Source organism: Diplotaxodon limnothrissa, linkage group LG11, assembly GCF_057381915.1.
Source record: "Diplotaxodon limnothrissa isolate DT_005_m linkage group LG11, D_limnothrissa_male_GT1.1, whole genome shotgun sequence".
Taxonomy (NCBI): domain Eukaryota; kingdom Metazoa; phylum Chordata; class Actinopteri; order Cichliformes; family Cichlidae; genus Diplotaxodon; species Diplotaxodon limnothrissa.
The window spans coordinates 37,315,774-37,333,176 of record NC_140606.1 but is presented as its reverse complement, the minus strand read 5'-3'; the positions used below and the strand labels follow the sequence as shown (position 1 = coordinate 37,333,176).

At 44.9% G+C, this 17,403-nt stretch overlaps 1 protein-coding gene across 1 annotated transcript; it reads left to right on the top strand.

The window, feature by feature from the left end:
* The first annotated feature begins 7,467 nt into the window (after nucleotides 1-7,467).
* Nucleotides 7,468-12,233, top strand: mex3a (mex-3 RNA binding family member A). The gene is made up of 2 exons (XM_085365964.1): nucleotides 7,468-7,904; nucleotides 11,083-12,233. Exons 1-2 carry the CDS (start codon nucleotides 7,487-7,489, stop codon nucleotides 12,231-12,233), a joined length of 1,569 nt encoding a protein of 522 aa, XP_085222090.1. The 5' UTR covers nucleotides 7,468-7,486.
* The last annotated feature ends 5,170 nt before the right edge of the window (nucleotides 12,234-17,403 follow it).

Below are 17,403 nucleotides of genomic sequence, written 5' to 3'. Positions count from 1 at the left end.
GAGGGGTGGCACAGCCCCCTCATGGTGCCCCCCACTAAGGTAACTAGAGCAGAGTAGTGCTGAGAGCATGGCTACTCTGTTTCTGTATATTATGCTGCTATCCTCCTCTAATCCAATATATTTTGGATGAATTCCTTGCACTGTGTACTCCCTGCCATGTATTTTAATGATTTTAAACTATGATTCTGCTAATACATGATGCTGGGTTATTGTAGACAAAGCTACCGAGCGTTGTATGTGATTAAAACAGTCAAGCTGCAACAACAAAGTGATATACATGGTTTTATTTTAAGTACTTTAAGTACATTTTGAAATGATGTGTATGCTAGTATTTAAATGAGGACATGACTTTTACTCGAGTCACGTTTCTTGTTCCTGGAATAGCCCATGCAAACATCGCTCGCAGAGCACGGATGGCTTTTTTCTTCTCCTCCTGCTGAACAGCTGATGATAGCACCACTGAGTTCAGGTTTTAAAGATTAATGAGAGTCTGCAGGATGTTGTGCTTTATGTTTGTGTTTAAGTGCTGCCTTAATTTCTGAATTCATCTCCAACAGTGACACAAGCAAAATAGAAAGTGCTTGTACTGTAGTTATGCTGTGATATGAGAGTGATGTAAACTCAATTTACTGCAAGAGGCCAGATGGTTGGAGTGCCAGTGAAAAAACAAGTTAACCCAGTGGTTTTCAAATAAACGTACACTTTAAAGTAATCACTTTGCTGCTGTGTATCTGAACATGTTACTTTTTTGTGTCGTTCACATTTTTACTGTCAGGCATCATATTAGGCCTGTTTAGACCCAAAAAGCCAAGATTACGTTGCTATAAGTTTAAAGTAAAATATTAGATGGCAAAACAAATCTTTAATACCTCAAAATCTCTTTTTTTTTTTCAAAACTTGAAATGGCCCTGATTCTTTTTCCACACAGGATCCCACTGAAGCTTGTTTTGGACTGAAGCTGATGCTCAGGTAAAATTACTTCACATCACACTTCATACACCTGTTACTACAGCGGTTAGCAATACACTTTTAATGAATTAAATAACTGTGGTTTTCATTTCACTTGGGACCCCCGGAGAGCCCTCAGGGACCCCCCAGCTCCATGGACCCCACTTTGCTAGTGATTGATACACTGACCTGTGCCGGGCTTTCCATGAATTGATAATTTAATTAAAGTGGCATCCAGGGAGCATCATACAAGCCTTCCTCAAGGCGACTATAGCAGCACGACTGCCATCATCAAGCTGTACAGATGGCCCAGTTGAATGTTGCAGTCAGTTTAATTCCCTGCGATCCCAAACTTGTTCTAAATACAAACAAAAAAACACAAAGTAAAAACAACTCGAGTGTACTGCCGAAAGATATTCTACAGAGCTCTTGGTGGGTTTGCTTATCATTATGTAACGGCTGAGCATGAATTTTACATGACCTATGTTACTGAGCTGTAAATGGTTTGTTTACATCTGTAACGTTCATAAATGATGGAATAGGACTCTGGGTCACTCGAACGCATCGTGACACTGTGATGTAGACTCCTCTGGTCTTAATGCTGTACCTTATGGGTGGCATATTAGTTATATTAATTCAAATAAATTATTTATAAATAATATAGTTGAATCCAGAAAGCACTGAAAATCATTTTTATTAATAAAATATTCAACAATTTCCAGTTTAAAAGTACTTGTTAGGTTAAATGGAAGTATTAAATGGAAGAGTTACGACACTTTTATTAATAAGATTAACAAGAATTCAGGTGGGGGGGGCAAAAGGTGGGGTGCATCCTGGGCAGGTCATCAGTCCATCGCAGACAAAACACACACCTGCGCGTCCACGTTAGACTCATCAGCAAACCTGCAAAGCACGTCTTTGGACTGAGGAAGGAAACTCCTGCAGCAACAAGGCGGACATGCAAACTGTACACAGAAAGGCCCCACCCAACCGGGAGGTTCACACGGGGACAGACGAGATGACAGCGTTAACCACACCATAATCAGACTGCTCCATAATTAAATACGTCCAAAATAAGATCATTAAAAAACTGCTCAACAGGAGATCATAAAAAAAACTGCCACATATCAAACATCCATAAATGTCTTCTGTTCAAGTTCAAGTTTTTCTTTGATTAATGACAAAGGCTTGATCACCTCTGTTAACTATCAAAGATCCGTAAGAAAAACCAGCAGTTAAGAAGATGGAAGCCAGTGAGTTACTTTGTATGATCCTTTATTTTCTTGTACTGTGCCACTCATGCAGTCACTCGTCTCATCCTGTGTTGCAGCTTCCTTCATGCTTCCTCTAAGCTCATTTTCTTCTGATTGGCTGCCACTCTCAAAAAAATAAAGCAAACATCAGGTGATTTGGGCTTCTGTGCTCACCGCCTGAGCTACCTGCCTGACGGGGGTATTCACTCTCTGAGACCTGAAATGAAAGAATGGAGAAAATATCTGAAAGTGAGTGTGTAGAGCAGTCTGAGCTTTGGGCTCACAGGGATGATTTATCCTCACATTTAACTATTCTTCATATCTATTACTGTAGATATGAAACATGGCTTACATACCTTGCAATATGAAGGCAACCATTGTCATAATTTGGTGTTATATAAATAAAACTGAATATGAGCATCCTCCTTATATCAGTATCTATGCGACAGAAAATAAGGAAATGCATAATAGATCCCTTTACAATTCATAGACTTTTCATTTTACCCTTGAATAAATGTTAAAGTGCATTCAAGCTTCAACTTGAGAGCCATCCGACGTGAGACATTTTATTTGTATCAAGCCATCATCATTTTTAATGAAATTTGACCCAGTTTGTGACTCTGCCCTTCTGCAGATTAAAAAGTACAATCTTTCATTGTGAACAGTAAAAGCAATATCCAAATCACCCAGCTGTCTGCAATACATTCAATAAAATGAGACATTAATGCCAAGAATCACAAGAAGGCCAAGCAGGGCTCCTGAGTTCAAAGCGCTCTGTGAGATCACTGCCATACGGGAAGCGAGCGGTGAGGTGAGCCTTACTCATCACTAGGCGTGTCACTAGCTGTACAGCATCAATATGATTAGACACACAGACGGGGGGAGGGGAGAGGCAAGAGGGAAGGGGGTGGAAATAGGGGAAAGTGAGGCAGAGAGATGACCTAATACCCGTAAAAAGAAATGAAGTCATACTAACCTGACTCATATTCCCAGCTGACACCAGCTCTCCCAATCACAGCATCCCCAGTGTGTTCGTTGACAGAGGTGTGTATGTGTGTGCCGGTCAACAGCTTCATTATGCATGTAAGCTTTTCACAGCAGGTGAGATGACTGTACAATACTTTTGTGATTGATTTGCACTTTTGTGATTGCAGATAGAAATAAAGTCTGCTGTGTACACGAGAAGGCTGAAACACTCGTTGGGTTCTGGACAATTTGTTGGACAAAACAAACACTTTTAGTGAAGCTGTGGAAGGCTAAATGATTAACTGGTAATAAAAATAACTGACATATGAATCAATAATAATTTTGTTGGCTACTTGTGTGTCACACTGCTCACTGAATAAATCCCAGAGCACTGCAAAAAATAAAAAGTAGCACAAAAGAACAAATAAAAACTTCCATTTTAACTTGATCCAATTTAAATGAGACTGATTTCAAGTTCAAGTCCTGAGCAGCAACCACACAATTTTACAGCTAAATTACCACAAACGTCCAAAGATGCATCACAGACTCATTTTTTAAGTGGGAGGGTCATAATATTATTTTATTCTAAATAAATTAAAAAAACTAAATAAACCAATATTTATGAACACAAAGCTACTTTTTGTAGTTACCCTCTACAAAATGTTCTATTTCTCACCACCAGGTGGCAGCGTGTTAGTAGCAGGTGCCTTCAGAAGTCTGTCTGCGTGCTGCTGTTTAATTGTTGACGTTTCCTTTGAGCTGCCCCAATTTCATCAACATGCTTTTTCTTTTCCCAGGTGTTAAAAAAATAATGTGCTCTTTATGACTGTTTGTGTTTAAAAAAAAAGTCTAAACTGACTCACTGCGCCATCTTTTGGTACAAAGTGGTGTTGCAGCAGTAACGCAGATATTTCTGAGGTCGCAGCTGTCACCTCTGTAAATCGGTTTAGTCAATTTTGAAAGGTTTTAAACTATTTCTCTATAAGGGAATTTTACAGTAATTATCTTCAAAGAACTCAAGCCTCCTCAGAGTTGTTTTGGTTGTCTTGGTTTGTTTGGATTTATTGGACACCAGTATTTCAATGCTACACGTACAGACCTGCTGCAGCATTGCCTGCTCTCAAAAAAAACACACAAATTAGCAGACGTGTAAAGAAAACTTACAAAAAAAGAATAAAGCAGGGAAGAGTAGCCTCTACATTTAGCATGTTATTTATTCAGCTGATCGTCTTCAGGGCTCTCGTTGGCTTATGAACACAAGATGTGGTATCATTTGCATGAGGTCTTACATCATCCCAGAGTGCCCGTTCACTGTGGCATCAGCACGTGGTGCTTAGCCAACATGTCCCTTTGTGCTCGCAGAAGCCTCATTCAAGTGACAGCGGGGCACCAGAAAAGTCTTGAAAAGGACATCTGGCCGTGGAAGTCAAAGGGATGTCCTTTAGGGATTCTCGGACATGTCTTTACAGCCTTTTAAGCTCGTCCTCCGAGAGAGACAGATACTGTCCATAGGTGAAAGCAATATTTGCATGAGCTCTTGGACAAAGAGATGGGTGTGCAGCACACAAAACCACAGCATCTCCCCAAACATGCCAGTCAGCCTTTCATTAAGCACAGGGAGGAAAAAAGGAAAAAGGAGAAACAGCACTACTGTGACGAACAGATGGTCAAAATCATTGAGTTTTTTATGTGCAAGTAACATGACCTCAGCACTCTGGGTTTCACAAGTATCCTGTAGCAAATGCACACACACACACACGCAAGCACAAAAGGACAAATGACAATTGTAGCCTACAGCTGAAAGATGTGAATGAAATCTCGACCTGCTGCGGTCCATTCAGAGCCAGAGAAGATTTCGTTTAGGGTCATAAAGATTATGTGATACAACAGCATCACCAGTGGGCAACACCCAGACTCACACATTCAGGCAGAGATGGGTGTGTGGATGTTGGGGGGGGGGGGAAACACTATCCCAGATCCATGCTTTTTATTGATTGGGGCTCTGGACTCCCAGCAGACCCCTTTTAATGGAGCCAGACGACCTCCTGGACGCTCATTGAAAGGCTGGTCCTCGTGTGGGTGCTTTTCTCCATCACAGCCTCGTTCTCACCCAATCCTCAGCGTTCTCCAAAGGGTGGGGATTGGGAGCAGACCCCCTGGGCCTACACTGTGGTCCTTCATAGATCACGCCATCATGCTCTCCTCCTCCTGCTGGTGCTGTTTTTTTGTTGTTTTTTCCCCTTTTCTCTAACCACGTCGTTGGCTGGAGTGGGGGATGTTTTAATCCTGGCCTCATACCAGGAGTTGTCCTGTGAGTTCTCATCTGCAACACGTCCTTAGGGAACAAACCCCTTCCTGATTGGCACCCAGAGAGCGCGTCTAGACTATGATTACACATGTAAATACACCTGCCGTATCAGTGTGACAGAGTCTTATCACGACACCGATATTCTTTCTATTCTCAGACCTGTTGTTTGGATATTTGTGATTATATTATTGCTCTGTTCTACGTGTTATTAAAAGGCAGAAGGCATTCTCACTAGAGATGCAAAAATATTCATGCTGAAGAGTCACATGCCATGCTCAGCCTGTCACTTAAGACTGTTTATTTCATTACAGCTGCAGCCCAGTTGCAGTCTGGGAAAACACCATGAACGATGGAGAATAAGAAAACAGTACATTAATGGTTGGGGTTAAATGCAGAATAATCTCCACAGTGGGAAAACTATTAGACACATCAACAGACTTCACTGGAATTTTACCCATCAGCTGTTTCTTGTATTTTCAAGTGCTGAACCTGAACTTGCCATGAACCCACAGGCCAAAGATCTGAATTACAAATAAATTATTGTGGAGTGGAAATAAAGCAGAAGAGCAAACATCCCCATAGTTCGCTTTGTCATTCAGGTAGCCTTACGCAACACATCCTCACTGTACAGCCCATATATGCACAGATGGTAAGGACAGCCTGAGTTAGACTGACACTCTGAGGAAGCTGAAAACATGGACATCAGTTGCTGCTCAGCACTGTACCGCGATTCAGACACCAACAACTGACACAACTTAAACAGCAACGTAGAACTTTGCAATAAAATAATTATAAATCTAAACGGGTTCCCACTCATCTCATTGGCTTGTTTACTGTGGATATCTGTAAAAAAAAAAAAAAAATCTGCTTTCAGCCTCAATCGAATTAACTGAAGTTGCAGGTACTTTGCTGAACCTTGAGTGAAACATGAAACCTTCACAAAGGAGGGAGGAAACCGATCACGTGGGGTGTGATTTCAGTTTCAGGATAATGATTTGATTTCCTATCGCTGCAGTTGGGATCTTTGTGCTGCGCCGAGCTACAAGCGAGCCGTCGGCGTGGCTTCAGTCGAGGACATCTTGGGGAGTCGGCGCGGTTCTTTGTTCGCGGCGGCTCCGTGCTTTAAAAACAACACAAGGGGAAATGCTGTTCTCATGTTCCCCCCACTGCATAGGGTCTGCAACGCCTGTCTGACAACTCCCTCTCCTCACCCCCCAACAGACGCCCCCCCACCCCACCCCCCCGCGCCTCCTATATAGCCTACATAACATCCTCATGCGCAACGGCGCCGGAGACAACAGCGCGGTGACCTGCCGCAAAGCACGGCTACACCGAGGTGGGCGGACCCCCTCCCCCCCCAAAAAGAAAAGAAAAATGCCACCAACTCCTTAAATTCATCTCAGATGCCGCCGCTTTTTTCTAAAACCTCCTCATCATAAAGTTGACATCATCCGTTGAGCGCCATGTGCGCACTGTGCCCGCACCTTTTAATACGCAACTGTTTACATCCCGGCTGCCCGTCCTTACATAAGTGGCCAAACAAAAATGCGGCTCTCGGGCTACACTGCGGCTCCGGAGCCGTACCTTTCCGCTCATGTGATTGCAGTGCGGGGTTGTGAGGCAATGAGGAGCCGAGTCTCTTTCTTTCTGCTTTCTGCGTGGAACGCGAGCTGCCACATGTTCGTGAACCTGAGACTGAATGGTACAACGGGAGGGCGGCTCGTTTTGTCTCGGCGAGGAGGGGAAGCTGTGTAAACCAGACTGGGTGGAGCAAAGCATCGCCCAGCCCCATCTGTGTGCAGACGGCCTTGTGTCCCGTTTGCCCGGAGCTCGGAGAGAGACTACTGTACCGAGAGTCTGGCGGATAGAGAGAGAGGGGGCCGGTCTATGGGAGGGGCTAGCGCAAAGGGGGGAATCGAGAGGAGGAGGGGGCGAGGAGGAGGAGGCGGCACGGGTGCTGTTTCTCCAGTCTCTTTCCCCTGTCTTTGTCTCACACACTCTTTTGTTAGCCATGCCTAGCCTGCTGGTTCTAGCAGGGATCATGGAGAAAAATGGGGGCTACGGCAGGGATCTGGCCGGCTCCGGCTTCGGAAGCGAGGGTCTCCTTGTGCCGCCCGACGAGGAGGAAGACGACTCCCGTGCCCTCAGGGTCGCGCTGGGCCAGCTGTCTCTGCTGGGGCTCGGGGAAGGCGAGGACGGCGGCGGAGCCCCAACAACAGGAGTACAGGACCGGAGCAACAATAACAACAACCACCACAACCACACGAACAGCGTCGGCGGCGGGGACACGGCGATTCTGCAAGGCAAGAGCAAGTTGTGCGCCCTGTACGAGAGCTCCTCAAGTGAGACGAAAGGACGAGGCTGCAACATAACAGAATGCGTCCCAGTGCCCAGCTCTGAACATGTGGCCGAGATAGTGGGGAGACAAGGTAAACCGCTGGCTCGCGGGTCATTTTCCCTCCAAACTTGAGCTTTTATCAGACAGCAGTGCATGCGCCCCGCCGTGCGTCCCCGTGTGCTTTGTTGTTTGTTCTCCAACTGTTACCTGGTGTTATTTGACAAAGAAAAGGGAGTGGTGTGTCTGTGTGTGTGTGTGTGTGCGTGTGTGTGTGTGTTTTTTCCCTACTCCCCCGAGACATCAGCCAGCCTCCCACTTTTCCTGCTTATATTGTTACAAGTTCTCGTGCACTCATGATTAGAGTCGGAAACGAGGCGTTTCGCAGCTTTAGCCTCGTTTTTCTGGACTAAATTTGCACGAGAGGGAGAGAGCAGGAGAGAGACCCGTTCCCTCCCGGGCGAATTATTCTACATCCACGCCATCAATGTCAGCGCACAGACACACACTGGAGCAGGGAGAGCACTTGCTTCCTTTGTCGTCTGAGACGCGCCAGACTGTTCAAAAAGGCAACGTGCGCCTGGTGTACACAAGAATGTCTCTCGGCGCGAGCCGATGGCCAGGAAAATCAGCGAAATTACACATCTGGCCTCAAAAATCGAGTGGATGTTTTCCCCCCTCTTCCTTTCTAAATTTATTCTGCTCGTTGTTTATGTTGCGCACTGCCCCAGTGACACAATTGGACAATAGAGCGAAGCGTGGTCACCGTTTTTGTTTTTTGGGTTTTCTTTTTCCTCAGATGAGGGAGTTGGAAAGTTCAATTCCAGACACGTTGCAGGTTTTTTTTTCTTACAGTTGGAGGTTTTTTCTTGAACAAAGAGCTGAAGTTGAATGACAGCAGCTGTCAAACAAAGGTGTGAGTCGGGGGATGAGGGGAGGGGCGCATTAACACAGTGTTGCTGCTTGGCACACGGGATCGTCTTAAAGGGGTGACTCAGCGAGAAGTTGCACCCGAAGGTGGGAATCCTTCTTTGTTTTTTGGAGGGGGAAAAAGCAGAATATTGATATTGTTTGTGGTTATTTGCAGTTGTGCGGTTGTTTGGTTGCATACATGCTTTTTTCATTGTGTAGTTGCAAACAAGCCTGAACTTAAGTTTAAAAAACAAAGGAAAAAAAGGAGGGACCCTGGTGTTCATATGGAGCACTCATTGGTAACTGCTGTGATGAACCCATGGGTGAGAGGGGCAGGGAGAAACAAGGAGTGGGGGGGTGGGGGTACGGCGTCTGAAAGCTGAATGGGAGTCACGCCTTGGAGCTCAACACAAGGGACTCCTCATGAGCCCCACTTCACTGCACACTCTCAATGCCACATGGTTGTCTGTCAGGATAGGGGAGAAATCAGGGGGTTGGATGGAGAGAGGAGCACAATGACTGCAGGGTGGGTGAGGTCCCATCAGCAAATCCCGATTTATCTGCCAACAAAAACAAACAGGAGTTGTGATAGCTCCTTTCACTGACACTCCCCTTTCTTGCTTCGCTGCTGTAGTAACGTGGCTTTAGTGTGTGCTGCTGAGCCCCCCCACATCTCCCATGTCGGCTCCCATTCTTTACCCTGAAGTGTAAGTTTTGAATTTTAATGGGCTAACCGAAGACAGACAGAGGGTGGATCCAGTGTGCACAAGTGCAGCAAGAGGGCCCTTTAGCCTAGACCAGGAAGAAGTGCTGATTTGGGGTGGGGGGAATTTGAGATGAGCTGCTTTTGATCTGGGCCCTTCGTTAGCTGGCACTACATACACACCCCCTTCCGCTCAGAGCCCGTCTGGTGAATCTGGCAAACGAAGCATCCTGTCTTGGAGAAAGGGGTGGGTATGATTGTTTTCTCCTGTCAGAGGCGCAGGCATTGATTCTCCACCTTACGCTGGAGCTCGTCAGATCACGGGTGGCTTTGTTTTGAATCACACTTCACTGCTAATGCAGCTGAAAATTACGTTTCTTCACAGCGACCTTAATTTCTGGGTGTGATTAATTGGCTTTTGCCTTCTTTGTTTACATACGTTTCTTTCATCGAGACATCAATTTCAGCTAATTAAAATTTAAAATCTAGTTTGAGAGAAAGAATTGTTCTTTGAGCCTTTCGTGCCAGGAGCAGGTCTGTTAGGCCAACGCCGGGCAATGACCGCAGAGTGCATGTTCAAATTTGGGGCATGAGGAATGTTATCACCACCCTTCTGCGTGTACCAGCGGTTCCTGGGAAGCCAGTGCCCCTGAACAAAGTGGGTCAGTGTAGTAGCATTAGGGAGATACTCTGCTTCACCTTCAGGTGTCTTTAAACCTTTTGATACCTGCTGCTGTGCTATTCAGCTGGTTATGACACGCTGCGAGCTCTGAAGCACCTGGACTCTGTTACAGTGAGATCAGGGCGTTTTTTCTTTTTTAAATATGATGTTGTCCAGAGAGCCACAGTGACACAAGGAAAGCACATTTAATGTGTCAATAAAGGAAGAAATCTTAATGAGGAAGCTGGCAGAGTTTGAATACAAACCTGTGTGAGGTTAATGAGGTGTAATCCAAACAGAACTGCTGTGTCTTCTCTTACCATTGTCTTCTTGACCTCAGGTGTTCCTGGCAATCCTCCTAAATAATTACTGATTTATTATATGCCTGTATCCTCCTCTGTCCCATTACATTGTCAGGTGATTCGTCCTGAAATGACATTAACCTGCACTCTTTCACATTAAGAGTCTGCCTTAAAAGCATTTAACAGAGTAAACTATTCCACGCTGATCAGAAACAGGACCAATGCAGAGCAATAAGTGGCCCAAAAATGAAGCATATGTGGGTTGTCTGTATTGTCTGGAAACAAGTTCAAGGAGAGGTCAGAAAGTAATTGCTCACCAGTACAGTGAAAACACATGGCATCTGCCACAGCCGTGTCCACGCTGGCCGGTGCCTGCACCATGCGTCTTAGTAAGTTTTGTTGTAGTGCAAATAAAATGGCCCTCTCAATAAAGACACTAATGATTACACCCTTGAACTCTCATAAATCCTGGTAATTACTCAGCTTTTGCTTTGGCCTCCAAGACATTAGGTTAAAGTGGTCATAAGCAGCTCAAACATCAGAATTTTCACTGGACATAGCAGAGACGAGCATTTCTTTCAGCTCAGGCTGATCAAGTGTGTTCCTGGTTGTAACCCTTTTAACTTGATTTGTGTCCCCGAATTGAGCCGGCGTGTCTTTACTCATTTTAAAATGTATGTTGGTGTCTCTGCAGGTTGCAAGATCAAAGCCTTGCGGGCCAAGACCAACACCTACATCAAAACCCCCGTCAGAGGAGAGGAACCTGTGTTCTTAATCACTGGCCGCAAGGAGGACGTTGCTCTGGCCCGTCGTGAAATCATCTCTGCTGCAGAGCACTTCTCCATGCTGCGGGCGTCCCGCAACAAGCTGGGAGTGTCTTTTAGCGGCTCCCCGCCCACACCTTTGCCAGGTCAGACCACCATTCAGGTGAGAGTGCCATACCGTGTTGTCGGGCTGGTGGTGGGGCCTAAAGGCTCCACCATAAAACGCATCCAGCAGCAGACCTGCACTTACATTGTCACTCCGAGTCGAGACCGCGACCCGGTCTTTGAGATCACAGGCTCCCCGAGTAACGCCGAGCGGGCCCGCGAGGAGATCGAAGCACATATCGCCTTTCGAACGGGAGGCCTGCACGACCACAACAACGAGAATGACTGTCTGGGCCCGAATGGTGGAAGCAGCCCGGCGGGCAGCAGCGGTGGTCTGGAGAGCCGGCTACAGCAGGTGTGGGGGCTGCAGGGGGGCCAGCGCAAGCCACTCACCAGCAGCTACCGCCAAAACTTCTCAGATGCCATGGTTGGAGGAGGGGGAGGAGGTAGCGAGGGAGGGGGGATCTACAACAAAGGCAACTTCTCCAGCTCTGGAGAGAAGCCCTGCTCTTATTTTGGATCTGACGGTACCCAGAGCTGGGGTGACCCCGACTACCCCAAACAGGTGGCCTTCTACGCCCAGCAGCGCTCCAAAAGCTTCGGAGGCCTCCCGCTGCCCCTAACCAGACTCTCCCCTGGCTTACCCGAGTCCTGTGGAGGCGGAACCACCAACAACTCTTCAGTCACCAGCATTGTGCCCATATCCGGCTCACCTCACGCCCAGGCCCGCCGCGCCCACAGCGAGCCCACCTCAGCCGGCGAAGGCTTTCCAGGCCGTCTGCCAGTGCCGGACTCGCCGCCGGCCACTGTGCGGGACTGCATGACCTGCTTTGAGAGCAAAGTGACGGCTGCCTTGGTGCCCTGTGGCCACAACCTCTTCTGCATGGAGTGTGCCATCCGAATCTGTGAGCTCAACCACCCGGAGTGCCCAGTGTGCCACACCCAGGTCACACAGGCCATCCGGATATTCTCTTAAGGAACCATGTCAGTTTTTATCATTAGTTTTGTCAGTGTTTGTTCAATAATTATTTACTGTTATTATGATTATTATTATAATACACATTTTGGTTTTTCAGAAAATTTAAAAACAATCAAGCAGATATTTTAGAAGGCACTGCTTGCTTTACTAAAAAGTATAAGAAATATTTTTAAGTTTTTCTTTTATATATATATATGCATATATATTTTATAAAAGTTTTGTTTATAAGAGAAGTATAGTACCTTGCATTTTCAGTTTTTTGACTGCTGCTGTTTTTCATTCATGAATCACAGTGAAGGCAGAGGTAGACAGTAATGTGAACATTTTATTATTCAAATTTTTTATTTTACCGTGAAGTGGGTTTATATTGAAGGAGGAAGATGATTGTTGAGGTACCCAGTCTGCACCCGACTAACCCAGAAACTCACTGTTGTTATTAGAAGGGAAAAAAAAAAAGATTTCTCATTGCACCTTACAATCATCTTGGTCTAAAATAGGATTGTCAATCATACCTTGAAATTTCTGGAGCAGATGTGAAGGTGAATTCAGCCTCGAACTGTGATTGTGATTTGATATAATTGGTCCAAAATATTTTGGCAAAAATGAAAATGTGAATAGATTGGTTCTAGTCAAAAGAAACAAAAAGCAGACTTTTATTTTAGAGTCTTAGAAACCAGATAATCCTAAAAAAAGGGATAGCTCGTTACATGATTTATTTATACTAATTGGTGGAATTTTATCGGCGTCATTAATCACAGAGATGGATGAAGGCTGTACAAAGTATCAGTAAAAGTCTCTTTCTAGTAGCCATTGATTAAACTTTGGCCACTGCAGTTTGTTGAAAAGATTCAGTAATGCTTGCTCCTCGTGGCACTTGAAAAGCATGTGGTTCCTTGGTTGGCTTAAAGCACTGATTTAATTTGTGAGGCGGAAAGCCTTGGAATTCATCCAGTTGGCTGCTTCTCGATAGCCGTCTCCCCGATGGACTTGTCTCAAAGCCACCTTAACCGCGCTTTGTTTTGTGGTGGTCATTTGGCCGAACAATGTAGGACAAAACACGAGCTCCAGTCAACGAGCGTTTCACTGTAAATAAGGAAGAGAATTAGCATGTGGACAGAAGCCGAGTAAAAATTGTAAAAGTGTTCCCTTAATCAGCAGCACATTAAAATAGTTGACACTGTAAAATACAGAGTCCCGAGTCAGTAATCCCCACTCTTCGTGCCCTCCGCTAACAGCATTATGTGCGAGCTCTGAGGGGCCTGCTGTCTCCCCTGTAATTAGCAAAGCTGTACAGGAGCAGGTGTTTCATGACACACTGTGGCTGTGACCCCGAGTTCGAGGCCTCGCCTAGCCCCCTTTTCTTTCTCCCTTTTCTTTGGGAGTGGCTTTCATGTCTCCCCCTTCTTACAGTTCGATCGCTTGCTTTCGAAGGCGTCTCTCTGAGCGAGGTGTATTGTCTGGGCCCGGTAACAGCGTGGGCTGCAGAAAGCTCGGACACGGCCTGGATCCACTCATTCATAATTAGGCAAATGGGCTGGTCCAGGTGCGGACCGTGTGGCAGGGTCCCGCGGCAAGCCCCTTACCACCCCACCCCGATGTTAGCCAGCACAGAGGGGGCTGGACGGTCCGCGTGCAGCTGGGTGAAGAGGGCCCCCCGTCTTCCACTCCCCCTTGCCCATTCCGCCCCCCTTTTCCTCTCCGTTTCTGCTGCTCCGAGCCATCCCCAGTGAGGAAAAGGGGGGACTCTTTTGTCCCAAAACACACACACACACAAAATTTGAATGCTGAATCTGGCAGCGCCTGTGAAATAAGGGGAGGCTAAGGAGAGAAATAAAAAAAAAAAATCTACAGTTATCGGGAGACACGACAGTAACACGTTTTTACTGTTGATGTGACACAATTTGAAAATGTTCACCTGCAAAACACAGATTTTACCCCCCACCCTTGCCTTCATTATCCAGCTGCAGCTCCCTGAATTTTGGATGGGGTCCTGTTTGTGTGACGGCACCAGTCCAAATCGAAATTTCCACAAAGCTCCCCCGCCCCCTTTACCTCTGGGCTCCCTCCCCATGTCAGCTCGCTACTGTATGGGACATCCTGCAACTGCCCCTTCACTATGGACACCGAGATTTCAGCCCCCCTCCCCCCCTCACTTGTGTTAAGCTTCCAGAATGAAATCAGACAATTGTAATTGACAGAAAAGCAGAGGAAACGCCCCATTTAACTAGCACTCATGCTGAATCAAATTACACACCCTCTGCGTCTGCCTTAGCCCCAGCCTGGGGATTTCGGAGGGCTAGAGGAGAGCGGATGGGGGGTAGGGATTAAAGCTGTTGAATGATGGGGGTGGAGGGGTTTCATTTTGGTTGGAGAAGGAGAGAAGTAGGCTCCAAAAAACACGAGACCCTGCAGATCGTGCTGTTTTATTGATCGTTAGACTCTTTCAGCGAGCTGTTGTCACATGTGCGCCATGCGTGGTGACGACGGTGATTCAGCAGGCCTCTCTCAGATCGCACCGGAGAACAATTAAAACTCGGCTTCCGTCTCAAATAAAAAGAAAAACCCGATTAAAAATATCAAATTGTGTCTTCAGGCCACAGAAGGCCTTTCCTTTAAAAACAAACAAAGAACAACACACAAGGCAGACCACTCGCATGAGGTGTGGACTGCAGGGAAAGCACTGTACTCGGGGGAAACCCTGAAATCTGTCAGACGTAGGAACAAAGAATAGTTAGGATTTTATGGATGGACAAGTTGCACAGTGGTTTGGCCTAAGCTTTCAACGTCACATTCAAAGCAGTATGACACTGTTCTTTGAACTTCGTATTCTGTTTTTTAAAAATGTTTTATTTTCTGCCTTAATATTTTTTATGAAATATTGCCATTACTTTGGCGTACAAGGTAGCAACTTTGGCCTTTGATTAGGGGTGTAATAATTCTGAGAGTGCGATACAAACGAGTATCGCGTCGCAGCTCCATCTTCCCATACTGTGATGCCCACGTGGAGCTGATAACGCCTAGTTTCGTTTTTTGTGATCCAATGGTCTCTAGCAAAAAGAAAAAAACCCATCCCCCTCCCCCCGTTTTTTGGCATCTGCCCTCGAACCGAACCGTGATTTTGGAGAATTGTTACACCCCTACATTTGATACTACTGCTACTCCCTAAAACAACCTTTAAAGTACTTATTTTTGGAGAAAAAAATAAGAATGTGAATCAAACTGCTTGGGTGGGGGATTAAAGGGATTCAGGAAATTAGGCTTTTTAAACACATTACATCAAATACAGAGTAAAGCACCTTATTACAAAACACACGCATCTGATTAATACCAAACCGACCGCTGATGGTGAAATATATTTCATAGAATCTGAAAGACATGCACATAAGGATTCCCTATCATTTTTGTTCATTGTGTTATGGTGGTTCTTGTTATTCTTAATACTACAGTAGTACTTAGTGGCAATTTGGGAGACCTCTCATCCATTCAGTCAATGCTGTTGACTTTTGTTTCGAGTTTTGCACTGGTTTAATGAAGAGAGGGCTTATTGGAGATTCTCCCAGTTTAGACGCTGTACAACTTAATGAGTACTTTTAAATGGGAAGGCGCTCTGAGCATCTATGTAAATACAGTATGTGTATCAGTTACAAACATCCAGACAAAAGCCTGCTTCGAGTGAGCTTTGGATTATTTTTTACAAAGTGTCGATGTTTTAGCGTAAGGAATTCAAAACGTTTGAGTTTAGGGAGAGTAAATCTTTTATATATGCGTCCCATCATCCCATTTACTATAATAGTATATTAGATAGATCCATACATACGTGTAAGAATATTATTTAAACTTAGTATTTCATCCAAATATATAGATGAAAAGTTAACCAGACACTACGTTATTATGAAGTCGCTGATGTATAAATCCAATCTCCAATAAAAACTCAAATGAATAGTATGTGTATTAAGCTAACCCCTAATGAAGAAAGAAATCTGTATGTATATTAGGACGAAAAGCAATAATAGGACTATACTGGGACAATAAACAAGAGGAGCCGGCTCAGTTCTTTAAAAAAAATAAAATAAAATTAGGATAATAACAGTATATTCTGTCTTATATTTGCTTCAATCTCCTTATAGATTAATGTCAGTGTAGAAACACAGGCGTGATGAATTGGTGACAGCTTCGGAATAAGTAATTGCTCTTGTTGTGTTCATCATCAGGGTCATTTGTTATTTGGATAATCAATCAATCCTCAGAAGCACTGAAAACTGTAGATTCTGCAACGTGGAGGAAATCTCACTGTGTGTAAAAATGACAAAAGCGTCCGGAGCACGAACAGCACGAGGTCTGACCTGTTAGTGAAAGAGCAGCAGCTGCTGGCTGAACTTGGGACAGGCTCGTGTGTGAGGGCTTTGGTCGCAAACAGAGCGAATGAACAAACGGCAGTGAGACGGGACACGCTGTCTACACGTTTAGATTTTTTACACTTGATGCTCTTTTTTAAAGTCTATACGGGGCAGGCGTAGAACTCACAGCATATCCTGAGATGACTTTTGTTTACATTGTAATAAGTTCTGGCTCTGTTTGTTTTGCACCGCCCGCTTTTCATTTGCATTATTTTTGAAAGGAAAAAAAAATAATAATAAAGAGGGTCAGACATAGCCAAAGAACAAAAATACAAGGAGAGCTAACTTATCATTTAACTTATTTTAGAATAAGAGTTTACTAAATGAAGAATAATCTCTAGTTAGTTTACCCAAAAGCCCAATTAATCGATATCGGTGAAAACGAAGGCATATCGTGTTTCAGTGTCGTTGGATTAATACTACAGAGACACCACTAAGAGACTTACTTCTCCCCAAAGAGAGCAGCTTAAAGCACATCCTGGCACTTCCTCAGTCTTTTGTGTAGTTTTTCTATGAGTTTGGTTGTTGGGAAGAGGAAAAAAAAACCCAGTTCAGGGATTTTCTTAATCTTTCTGAAAAAAACTAAACAAAACTTTGCCAATCTTGTGACAAAAAGGTAAAAAAGAAAATTCAAGTAGATGGAAAGAATCGTGCGGACACTGACAAACCAGCAGAAATTCACAGCGTACGGGATTACGCGTTAGTTCAGAGAGCCATTCGCCGTATCCTAAAGTTTAACTGCATGCTAGTAAAAATATAGTACAATAGGT

Coding starts and splice junctions, on each gene's coding strand:
- mex3a (XM_085365964.1), top strand. CDS start 7,487: ATGCCTAGCCTGCTGGTTCTAGCAGGGATCATGGAGAAAAATGGGGGC. Junction 7,905..11,082: donor CGAGATAGTGGGGAGACAAG/GTAAACCGCTGG, acceptor GTGTCTCTGCAG/GTTGCAAGATCAAAGCCTTG.